This window comes from Sus scrofa, chromosome 1, assembly GCF_054392235.1.
Source record: "Sus scrofa isolate SSC_HxYL_T2T_F1_AM1 chromosome 1, Sscrofa_HxYL_maternal_Yorkshire_Landrace_v2.0, whole genome shotgun sequence".
NCBI classification, from domain to species: domain Eukaryota; kingdom Metazoa; phylum Chordata; class Mammalia; order Artiodactyla; family Suidae; genus Sus; species Sus scrofa.
The window spans coordinates 202,725,474-202,738,487 of NC_139383.1; the positions used below are offsets into that span (position 1 = coordinate 202,725,474).

At 41.6% G+C, this 13,014-nt stretch overlaps 1 protein-coding gene across 14 annotated transcripts in view; it reads left to right on the forward strand.

Moving 5' to 3' along the window:
- Positions 1–10,134, forward strand: part of NTRK3 (neurotrophic receptor tyrosine kinase 3) — a 383,256-nt gene extending 373,122 nt beyond the window's left edge. For 7 of the 14 annotated variants that reach the window (XM_085010554.1, XM_085010518.1, XM_085010526.1 and 4 more), the window contains exons 17-19: positions 2,747–2,788; positions 6,560–6,718; positions 9,775–10,134. In XM_085010554.1, coding sequence (XP_084866680.1) covers positions 2,747–2,788; positions 6,560–6,718; positions 9,775–9,960 — 387 coding nt within the window. In that variant the 3' untranslated portion in view covers positions 9,961–10,134. 14 annotated transcript variants of the gene reach the window in all.
- Positions 10,135–13,014: the final 2,880 nt, after the last annotated feature.

Sequence of the window (13,014 nt, forward strand, 5' to 3'; positions counted from 1 at the left end):
CTGGCGAAAGATGGAACATTAAGCATCAAAAAGATCAGTGATAGTTGATTGGAACACATTAAGTGTTCACACACACCACACACACACACACACACACACACACACACACACACATACACACACAGAGTTGATAATGCATCTCAAAGGCAAACTAATACAAAAGAAACCTCTTACTGGTCACCTTTGGAGGATGCTAGTGAAGGAATTCATTATTCAGAGAACTGGTAAGTAAAAGGAGTTTCTGTATAAACTGTTCTCAGTATAACCAAATAGTTCACAAACAAAAGTTTTCAATCATAGGAGATTTCCAGCTAATATATGCAGAGAGAATGCAGGAATTAGACTGTCACCCTTTTGCAACCACTAATGAAATCACAGATCTAGGCAATGACCATCAGTGGCTGCTGGCATCATTAGGTGGAAGGGAACTTTATAATGGAAGATCAAGCTGAATCCACAATAATAGAGGTGGCTGAAGGTATTACTCACGGTAGTGTAACTCAAAGATCCCCAAGAACTTTTTTTTCCTCTGGAATCATTCTTGGGATTTTCCCCTTATTTCTCTATGTTTCCTGTTCTAAGGCTCAGCCTTCAGATTCTTAATGCACCTCATTGAGAGGTTGGATCATTGGCTAGTATTTCTCAGGCAGTGCCTAGGCAAGTTACCTTATCCTCATATGTGAGATGGGAATAATAGGGGGTTCTACCACACAGGATGAGAGAGAGAGGATTAAATGTGGGGGTGTGGAACACCCAGTGGCTGATACTCAGTGTGCATTAATTAGTATTATTCTTATTAAGATTATTTCAGCTCACTGCTTGCCTGGCTAGTTTTCACCATGGGGCTATTTGTCAATATTTGTATTTTTTTAACCAAGGAGGGATTTGACCACTACCTTTCCCAGACTGGATTGCTCCAATGTGGGAAAAGGAGGTAGCTCTGAAGGAAAGTCAGTACAATCTAGGTGGATCTATGGGAAATATGGCAGCTCTGGGAAATCAGATTTGTTCTGCTGCTCACTGCACACAGGGAACAGTCATTGCCTTTTATGTGTATGCTTTTGAATGTAGTGATGCTCAGTATTTTTATGTACATCATCTCACTTTGGACATGGCCTTTGCTTAACACCTATGTTGAAGATGAGGAACTTGAAATTCAAAGAGATTAAGAGCTTGTCAAAAGTTACATCAGAACCCAGGGCTTCTGACTTCCAGTTTATTGCCTTTTTGGTTATAGCACAGGCCAATTGAAATATTTTAGTCCACTTCTGGAGGAATACCATATAAACTTCACCTACACTGCTGGTGCTGCCCAGTGAAAATCTTGATAAAATTCTTCTCAGTGGGACTTCTATGGCCAATTAATACCCTTTTCTGTGTTCTGCCCAAACTGTTAAGCTCATCAAAGTTTACACTAGCACACTCAAATTTCTCTTTTTGTAAAGTTGGAAATCTTCATTTGGAACAGCTCTTCTAGAGAGCATATAAAATCATCAAATGTGGCAAACAACCAGCATCAATTTGGAGGAATCTGTTATTTACCATTTTTCATTAAGAGAAATGTCCCTATATTCCTAATTTCTTTCTCTTTTTATTCAAAGAGCCGGGCACAATAAGACATTCTACTCGATTCTATCAAAAACCTAATGTTTCTTAAAAACAATTTTTTGATTTAGAACTTAAATTAGGTCCACTGGTTTTCCTTTAGTCATATGTTTATTTTTTTCCTTTTACTGTTTTAAATTTTTCAAAGGTAGTACATGATCATGATAAAATCACAAATAGCATAGAAATACTATAGTAAAACATGGAATTTTCTCTTTGGCCAATTCTCACTCTCACTTTCCTCTCCAGAGGAAACCACTGGTTTCATGGCTATTTTTCTGGATCTTTTACTGTGCCTTTACAGAGTTATACTTTATTGCCTCTTAATATATTTGCTTATACACACACACTTTTATAGAAATGAGTACACTAATATATATTTTTAATATTTTGTGTTTTCATTTAATATAGCATAGACATATTTCCATATTACTACACGCAATTCTACTATGTTCCTTTTAACTGCTGCATATACATTTTATGATGAACAAATTGCTGCCCTTAAAAACAATGAAATAAAATATCTTCAGCCAAGTATTTCTGCACACATGAGCCAGTATTTTTCTAAGATTCCTAGAAGTGAAATTGCTGGATGAAAAGGCACTTAACATCTTCAGTGTGGACAGATTCTGCCAGGCTGCCCTCAGAAAAGACTGCCCCAACCTTAGCAATGAAGAACTCATCCCTCATGGCCTCCCATGCACTGGATGGTACCAGTCTCTTCATTTTTCCCCACGTGGTCCTCAAAAGTGTGTCTCTTTCCTGTTCTAACTGACATCTCTTCATATGTTTGTGGCCATTTGTTGCTCTTTTGTGAGTCATTCCCTCTTACCTTCAATTTATTTCTCTGTTGGATTTCTTGTTTTTAGCTAATTTAAAGTACTTTATAATATATGGATTTTTAATTCTTTGTTACATATATTGTAAATATTTTCTCTGTCATTTGTCTTTTAACTATGCTTATTTTGTATTTTACTATGCAAAAGTTATTTAATTTTTACGAGTGGTTATCTCTGAATTCTGTCCCTTACGGCTTCTTGAACATGTGTCTTATTTAGGAAGGCCTTCCTCTCCTGAGGTTATACAAATACTTTTCTAAGTTTTCTTCTAATATTATTATTGTTTTGTTTTTTATGTTTAGCTCTTTAATCCATCTGGAAATGATTTTTGTATATGGTGTGAGGTAGGTATCTAAGTGTACTTTTTAAATGAATAGTTCATTGTCCCAACACTGATTACTAACCTATCATTTCATATATTAAACTCCAGTATTTACATGGGTCTGCTTCTGGACCCTATTTTGTTCCATTGATAAATGAAATTTGTCTATTCCTATATCAATAACACATTGTGTTCATCCCTGCAGTTTGATAATCCGTTTTGCTATCTGATAGAGCAAATATCCCCTGTTCTATTGCAAACATATCTTATTTTTTATCAAATATTTGCTCCTCTGGATGAATTTTGGTATTATCTTGTCAATTTCCATACATCATTCCATTGAGGGGTTTATTTACATTGTGTTGAATTTTAGACTAGTTTTAGGGAAAAATGAGAGGCTTATGATATGAGTCTTGCTATCCAAGGAAAAGGCAGATCTTTTCATATATTCAGTTGTTCTTTTATGTTTTTCTTTATATAGATCACATAAATTTTCTGCTAAGGTCTGTGCCTAGGAATTTTAAATATTTTTGTTGTTATTGTATTGTGCAAACAAATTTATTTTCCAATGAACTTTGAAATCATTGGTACTGGTGCACTGATTTTTTCATATTCATTTTATGTCCAGGTAGCTTACTAAATCATGTAATGGTTCTAATTGCTTTTTAGCTAATTGTCTTGAACTGTGCAAACAATTCCTCCTTTTCAGTATTTTTACCTGTTTTTATTCCTGCTTTATTTCATTGGCTAGGACCACCCAGAGAGTGTTCCATAAAATCAGCAATAGAGGATACCTTCTATGCTTTTTATATTTTATCAGTAAATATGATATTTTGTGATATGTTAAATAAAAGAATTTCTATTTACTTATGAATCAGGGCTTTTAATCAGGAAAGGGTATTGGTAATTTTTGGCTTCTTTTGAAAGAATTTCTTTTCTTCTTTTTTTTTTATTACCTTATGTTTACTTTGTTTTTTCTCTTGGAATTTCGAATTTCCTTTGACATACAATATGTGATTGATTTTTATAAATGCTTTTCAGATAATCAAAAATAATATACAACTTTTCAGGGAGGCCGGAAGATACATCATTCATATTTATCAATTAAAAGTCATTATTTGTATTTTTAATTTTTTTTAATTTTTATTTTTTATTGAGGAATAGTTGATTTGCAATGTTATATTAGTTTCAGGTGTACAGCAAAGTGATTCAGTTGTACATATACATATATCCATTCTTTTCAGATTCGTTTCCCATAGAGGTTATTACAAAATGTTGAGTAGAGTTCCATGTGCCATATAGTAGATCCTTGTTGATTATCTATTTAATATATAGTAGTGTGTATATAGTAATCCCAAACTCCTAATTTAAATGTATCTCCATTTTTGTTGTCTTTTGATATGTCATTTTGCAAAATAAGTGTTTTAATTTTCCACTGTAATTGTGACTTTGTTAATTTTCCTTTATTTATAACATGTTTTATTTTTATGCATTTGTGTTGCTATACTGATTGGAGCAAAAAATTTCATTGTTCTCATAATGGAAAATTTTACCATCTTCAAATATAATGTCAACCACTTTGTCTCCATTTAGTTCTTGACTTTCTAATGTATATTAGAAATGTATATTTCTTTTCTTATGTATATTCAATTTTTAATACACTATATATTGAATATATAATATTCAATGTGCTGCATATTAATTATATTTTCAATATAGGTTGTTCATATTGAATATTACATATTCAATATATATTATATATTCAACTATCTATTGCACTATATTATTACATATATTAAATATTATACATATTATATACTCAAATTCTTTTACTTTGTTGTATTTTTGAATTCTTTCATCTTTCAGTATATTCTGATATTTCCTTTCCTGGATGTCTTTTCTGGATAATGTGCATCTCGATTTTTGAATGTAATTTTTCTCTTACTTGAGGTAGTAGAACCCATTTGTTCTTATTGTCTACAGTAATATTATTTAAACTTTTTTTTCATTTTTTGCTTGCTATTCACCATTACCCCTCCCCCTTTTTGTGGTCTTTTTAGTATTGGTTAGAGATTTTTGGTTCTATTTTCCTAAAACTGGTTTGGAAGCTATATGTACTATTTCTGTTCTTTTAGACCTACTTGCGGATTTTAGCAAACACATTTAAATTTAACCTGTTATAATCAACAATTGATGACTGTCTGTAAGCTCCCTTGTTCTGCCTTCTAAAAGACAAAGTCTTTATCAGCTTTTAATTATTTCTCTACCTACTTTTCTGGGTATTTATTGTTGAAATTATCTGTAAGTTTCTTTTCTGAATATTGGTAATAGTAGCAATTAACATTTTATTAATTGTACTATTAACATTGCTAGTTAATATTATTTACTTTATGTCTATTTTATAGAAATCCTTTATTAGTAATTACATTACATTCTACTACCACATTAGTGACCATTGTTTAGATTTAACTTGTGTTTTTGTGGCTTATTTTCTTTGTACTGTTTATTATGTTCCAAGTCATTGTACATTTTAGATTATTTTTTTCTGTTTTTTGGAGTACATCCTCAATTAATTTTTGTCTTTATTTTTCTGAAAAGCTGTGCGTTGTAAACTTTCTGAGTCTTTGCTCATCTAAAGGAAACATCTTCATTTGTCTTTACACTGGATGCAGAGCTATCTTGATTATAAAATCCCTGGTTGAAAATAATTTCTACAAATCTATATTATCATTTATCTTCTAAAATACTTCAAGTGAGGCATGTATGATCTCTTTTTTAAGAAGCAGGAGTGCCCATCTGCTAACAAGTCACTATTCTTAAATGCTTATTATTATAATTCCTCCAACTGACCCATCATAGAAATGAGAACATTTGATTAATAGTTCATCAGGACGTTTATAAAGAGCTCTTTTTAAAAAATCAGTGGAAAACCATTTTCTGACAAGTTTCATATATTAGCCAAAAGTTCCACTTTCTAAAGGTCTATTTATGAATGATGCAGTTAGTTCCTGAATTCTAAAACATGCTTCCATTTATGCTAATAATGTCTCTAACCTGCTGGGCTGTGAGGATTTCCCTAATCTTTTTTCTCAGGAAATGGTACCCTGCATGCCGTTCACTTCCTCTGCCCTCGGCTCTCAGAGCTGCAGACCCACAAGTGGTTGATGTCCTCTTTAGGTTGTTTTAAGACACTCTTCTTACTGGCCTGTGAGATCTTATTAAGAGCCGTTGTGAAGTCTCTAGAGAGTCCACCTGAGTTATTAGCATTGCAGTATTCCATATCCTCTTTACTCAAAACACTGAGTTCTAAATTGCAGTGAGAAATTCAGGATTGTCAAACAGAAGCTAAAGTTGCCTTTCTGCAGATTAGATGCACCTGGACCTTTGTGTGCTTTACCCTCTTTGGCCCAGGAGTCTAACCTAATGTCTGCACAAACTCTGATCCTTGGTAGTCTGGCTCGGTGATTCTGTGACTTCCCTCTGGATGGCCTCTCAAGGGTGACTTGTATTGTAGTACCCGGTTCTGAGACCTCCTGTCCCACTTCAAATCATCTTGGGATCTTTCTTTACATTCCTTGCCAAGGAACCTACCTTCCCTTAGGTGTTACCTCTAACTCTACCCTGGCTGCCTCACATATTGTAGGGCTTGGGTGTCAGTGTCTCCACTGACAAAAGTTTCACCCCCTTGAGGTTATAGTAGAGTGGGACGTGGGGAGAGTGCATCTGCCTATGAGGAGTGCAGACTGCTGGGACTGATCCTGCCCTCTGTGTGCCTCTGTCTCCACGCTTCTAGGTAGGAGGACACACCATGCTCCCAATTCGCTGGATGCCTCCTGAAAGCATCATGTACCGGAAGTTCACTACTGAGAGTGACGTGTGGAGCTTCGGGGTGATCCTCTGGGAGATCTTCACCTACGGAAAGCAGCCATGGTTCCAACTCTCAAACACAGAGGTACAGAAGCGGGCAGAGGTGACCCCTGACCTGGGACAAGGCTGATGAGAGGTATCTCAGGCCAGCACTCAAACGTGGTGTGCAAAACCTTAGGTGCGGTTTGGAGCCAACACAACAAATGTCAGGCTGAGCAGGAGGAGAGACCTTCTTAGCATGAAAAGAAATTATGGCTGTAGGAAATGTTCTGTGATTGTCAAGAGAGCATGAAATCGGCTGTCGAAATTGAGATGCGAGGCACGGTTCTGTTTGCTCTGCTACACTTAAAAATCACAAATGTTTCGCTAAGACAATGAAAACAAGGAACTACTATGAGTTTTTCAATTGTGCCATCTTGTGGAAACACCTACTGCTTAGTATGCCCAAATCACCTGGGTCCCCAAAGGCTTTCCGCATGCCAGGCCCAGAGACGTGCAGGCAGGGGAATTGGGAAGGCAAATTACATGCTGTTGATAGAGCTATGAGTGGACTTCCAAGAATAAGATGAATCATAATAGTAAATGTAATAACATACACATTACATATTTTTATACCTTTGATTTACAATAATAATAAAAATACTCATCACCAAATGTTAATAGTAGCTAACATTTCATGCCAGGCATTTTTCTAAGCATATTAGCATATGTTAACTCAATACTTTTCACAGGAACACTTGTTGAGAGTCAGGAAAAAGGAAGAGGAGCTGCTTGGGGCCCAGGGGGAGACTGGTCAGGTCTCAGAGGTGAGAGCTTCAGCCAGGAGAAGGCTTGGGCCCTGGTCCAAAGCAAGATGCATCTCAGTGACCTCGTGTTGTCCCAGAGAACTCAGTCCAGTGTGTAGACAGTCAAGGGCTCCATCTCCCAACCCAGCAGACCCATAGAAAGATTAAAAGATTGCCGCTATGTCTATGGTCTTCTGTTTTCTGGGAAAATGTGAACACAGGGACTTTAAAATATTAGAATCCTAACTGAATATTCCAGAAAGTATCTTTCTTCTTGGCAGCTATGTTCATTTTTGCTTGCTTGCTTTCTTTTTTTTTTTTTTTTTTTCTTTTTGAGGCTGCATCCGCAGCATATGAAAGTTCTCAGGCTAGGGGTTGAATTGGAGTTGCAGCTGCTGGCCTACACCACAGCCACAGGCACAGCAATGCTGGATGTGCCACATGTGCATCCTGTGCCGCAGCTCACGGCAGAGCCAGATCCTTAATCCACTGAGCGAGGCCAGGGATTGAACCTGCATCCTCACAGACTCTATGTTGGGTTCTTAACCCTCTGAGCCACAACGGGAACTCCATCTTTGCTTTCTTATACCCTGACTGTTTAATTAAGTGAATGTTAAAGACTCAAAGGAAGGCATTTTTTTTCAAATCTGCAACATCTCATCATTTGCAAACTGAATGGGTCCTGACCACATTTCCCAAAATAGGACAAAACATTTTAACACCCTTTAAAAAATATGAAAGTGTATAGATCAGAACTCACTTATTATGGTGCTTTAAAAAATTGTTGCTTTCCTGGTAGCGGTAAACATACACACACCTAAACATGCATGTGTGTACACACACTCACACATTTGCATGCACACAAGCACAAAGTGAACCCTGAGACAGCTCCCGTGTATTTTGGTGGCCCTAGTAAAGAGGGGGCTCTGGGTCTTAGCAGAAGATCTGTCATAGATACCTACACTGTCTCAGGGTCGCTAACAATGTTCTGTGGTCATTCCTAACACTACTTGGTGAGGGATTGGCCTTGAAGGGGCTTCTTACCCCAGCCACCTACTCCAGCCCACCCACCCCAACAGCCACGTTCTGGCAATCACTATAATAATGAGTTTCTCTATGGAAATCAACAACCTGGACAACGCACTTGGGAGGGAACACCACCCAGTACTTTTGGTCTCAGCATCAGCAGCTGCTATGCAGTCTGAGCTAGAGCCCTTTTCATGGAGGTGAAATTAATGGAGGGTACAGACAGGGCTCAAATAAACACAGGGAACATGAGTAGCTGTAGATCTGTCAGGCTGGCCAAGGATTGAGCCTAGTAGGCTTTTGCAGACTGTGGGGATGAGGACCAAGGAAGTGCCGACACAGTGCCCGTTGGAGTCCAGAGTCAGAGTGACATGAGGCAGTGACATGAGGCAACTCTCAAGACAAGGCACTGCTGGGGGCAGCACAGGGAGATACAAAGAGGGAAAAGGTCTCTTCTCTTGCCCAACTACAATATAGACCAATGGTAGTAAAGGGGGCTAATACCATTTTTCATGTATTCAACTAGAAATGATTCTGCGTATTTTTATCATCACAACCTATCTTCAAATGAGGAAACTAGTTTAGGGCACGTAAATTGCCCAGGGCTACACAGTAGGAGATTAGGGAGAAGTTTAGAACTGGAAACTGGAACCTTGCAAATTCACGTAGTCAGTGTCAGCAAAGAAGTGCCTTTGAGGAAGCGGAACGAACCACAAATTACATACGAGGTCCTGAGGGGCCAACTGGGGTTGGTCCAAATGCAACACACTTGTTTTCTTTCTGCTGCTCCCTCTGGCCTCCACTGTGGGACATTGGGTCTTACAGTCATTTTTCTTGGCCTCATTGGTCGTGACAGCAGTCCTAGGAGGTGGTCAAGGGAGACATTTGATTCCTATCTTACAGGGGAGGATGCTGAGATCCTCTGAGGTTAAGTGACTTTCTCTGGACACCCAGTTGGACAATGGTGAATCAGGCAGTTAGTCCTAGTGTTAAGTACTTGCAAAGAAACAGAATACATGGTTTAGTGCAAAGAGCAAGGAGGATGCCTCTCCCTTAGGGAGGCACCGATGTGGTGGTATAGAGGTAAGTGTGGCCGTGTGCACAGAGGCTGTGACAGGGAGTGGAGCTTGCCAGGCAGTGGGACGTCCTGAGAACCCATGCACAGGACACATGAGAAACTTCAGGCAAATTCTAGCCTCAGCCTGTATTTTCGGGGACCCCGACTCAGCATGGAAGCTCACCGGTGAAGTTGCTGCCTTGTGCTGGGCATGAGCCACAGGGCCCGTGCTGAGCTTTGGACATGACTTCCTCATTCTCTTCCCCTTTTCAGGTAATTGAGTGCATCACCCAAGGTCGCGTTTTGGAACGGCCCCGGGTCTGCCCCAAAGAGGTGTATGATGTCATGCTGGGGTGCTGGCAGAGGGAACCACAGCAGCGGCTGAACATCAAGGAAATCTACAAAATCCTCCATGCTTTGGGGAAAGCCACCCCCATCTACCTGGACATCCTTGGCTAGCGGTGGCCGGTGGTCACGAATTCACGTTCTGTTGCCTCCTCTCTCCTGGCCTCTCATCCTCCCTTTTCCACCTCACAAACTCTTTTCTTCTGTCCTTGACTGAAGCAAACATCTTCATATAAACTCAAGTGCCTGCTACACATACAACACTGAAAAAAAAAAAGAAAGAAAAAACCCTGTAAGGCAGTTTGGCATATATATATATATATATATATATATATATATATATATATATATATATATATATTTATATATATATTTATATATCTATCTATCTATCTATATCTATAGAAAGATACTTTCTCTAATACACAGAGAAGCTGCTGATGCAGAAACCACAAGACTGTAACAACGACTCAGAAAATCTTAAGTATGATGAACGCAAGTGAAAATTCCCTTAGACTTAGGCTGTGGCCCATGCTTCTTCCGCAGCTTCTCAGAGCAGAAGACCTTGACGATGCAGGGAGACAATCTTCATGTTAGGATGGAAGGAGCTGGGATGGAGTGCCAGTCACTGCTGCACAAGTGCTTACCTGCCCAGGTGTGCTGTCCCCAAGCTTTGCACCAGTGCATGGGTGGACCACATCAACTGGCTCAGCAAGGAAAGAATTCTGGACCAGGGGTCTCTGGAACACCTCACATCTCCCTTGACCATCACCTCCATGCGCCTTCCCCCTTTCCTCCACCTCAAGATGATTTTCTAATTTGTCCATTCTAGAAAGTATTGTCCTGATGCTTTTGAGATTCAACAATGGCGCCTACTAAACACCAAACAAACAACGATGACAATGAAACACACAACTACGACGACAATGGACAACGTCTATCTTGGTGTAAGCCATGCTCAAGTTCCTTCCTAAATTTGAAAGAGGTGTGTCATCTATCCTCTGAACTTCAAGAACTGGACTTTCTGGTTTAAAGAACCACAGAATTAAAAGGTGAAATCTGAGCCCTGCCAAGCCACTGCATCCAGTCTTCCCATCACTGGGAAGACTCCTTGGCCCCACCTCCCACATTCAGGCTATTGGGAAGTTAAGGGGGATACCAGACATCCCCCTTGTTGTCTGCCAATGTGGACACAGCAGGGTTCCAACAGTAGGAGACTTAGCTCCTTGTAGATCTTAGAAAGTATGCCTTTTTGGGTCCTCTGTTTCCCATCCGCCTCCCCTAGACTCTAGCACTCTCTTCCTGGCCTCTGCTAAGTCCTAGGTACACCCCTGCATGGGGGAGAGGAGCCTGGGCCAATGAGAGGCCGGGGCAGTGCTGGTTCCCCCTGGAGCCAGGATCAGAGAGAGAATTGGGCAGGAGACAGCAGGAGAATCTCTCTGGCACCTGCACCGGGCCCCTTGGCATTCTCCTCACGTCCCCAGCCCCTGGAAGGATTGATGCATCTGCCTTTGAGCTGCTGAGAAAATGCAGGAGCTGAGAAAAGGCTTTTGTGGACTGAGGGCAGGGGGAGGGGCCGAGGCTGCTTGGGGAAGTGTCCCATGCTTGGCCTCAGCCACAGGCCTGGCATCTTGATGAGGACAGAGCCCTGAGCAGGGAGAGAGAAGGAAGCCTCTGAGCTGGGGCCAGCTCCCTCGCCTGCACCAGGAGAATCACTGCCTTCCCACCGCTGCCATCAAGCACCATGCCAGGGCTGATCTCTGGCCCCTGACACATGATAGCAAAGTGCCCCTGGAAACTGACTGCCTGGCCCACAGAGCCCTCCTCTTGTGAGGAGAAGGTGTGCCTCTCCCAGGCCACTGCCCTCCCTCCCCACCCCCACCACTTCACTCCAGCAGAGAGCTACCCAGTGAATGGGGCTTTGCCCTGTTGGAGCCTCCCAGGTCCCCTGAACCCACCCATTCTTCCAGCTCAAGGGTCAGTCAGCTGCACTGTGCGCGTCCTATGTGGGGTTAGGGGCCAGATTCTGTGTGTGTGGTTTGGCTTCTTTTTGTAGACCCACAAATATTTTTATTCAAAGAGGAAAGAGTCATGCTGGGACCAGAGGCCTCCAGTGGGCTTCCAGGATCAGCGGGGCTGCTGAGCTGGAGGGGGGGATTCAGGGACCATGTGTGGGTTTTCTCTGTGCGGTGCTCTCAGCCCTGAGGACTTTGCAGGAGCGCCTGGATGGACCACTCAAAGGTATTCCGGGCTCACCTGTGGCAATGATCCTTCTCCTCCCACTTGGGGGCCCTCAGTCTGTTCTGGAGCTGTTCAATCTGGGTTGAACTGGGCAATCTGGCTCCATCTAGGTGATGAGGGGAAGGTATTCAGGGAGGGAGTGTCTGGAGCGTCTGGGGTAGTGTGCCCCAGTTGGAGATGAGGGTCCAAGGCTTCTGTGGCTGCCACACCCGCCCCACAAGCAGACAGTGGGTGGCTTCCACATTCTTGGCTATGTTCTCAGAACCTTAGAGCCTGTGATGGTCTGGAAGAAGGGGAGGCTACGAAGATGGTGGTGGGCAACTGGGGATACGGATGTGGCAGGGTTTCCACTCAGGGCCCTGAGTCATCATGGCCTAATGGAAAAAGCCAGTTCCTTTGCCAGCAAGGAGACTGGTGTTGGCAGATTGCCCTGGTCTTAGTCCCACAGGCCTCTGCGTTGGCCTGAGGTCATGACTGCATCACATCCATCAGAAGCAGCTGCCTCCCATAAAAGTCCACAATGGAGGGTGGCAGGGCAAGGGGAGCAGAGGGGGAGGACCGGCTTTCTCACTGCCCCATGTGCTCTCTGCATAGAATCTGCGTGCTGACTTGTTAACCTCAGCAGGTAGAAACAAAAGTTTTTCTGGCATGTGAAGGAGGCCGAGGATGGGGCTGTAGGAATGGCAGGGGTTCTGGGGGCTCTGGGGTGAGCAGATAGATGGTTCCTTCTGAAGAAGGCCAAGAACTCGCTCCCCTGCATCTCCATTTCTCCGTCTGCAAAGTGAGGGGTGTACCTGGTCATCTCTGGTCCCTTCTATGCTTTGGAATTCTTAGACTCTAATGGCACTGAGTTTCTGTGTCCCTGTCCTCAGTACCACTCTGGAATGCCAGGACAGCCCTCTGCTGACCTTGGGGGTTGGGGGGCAG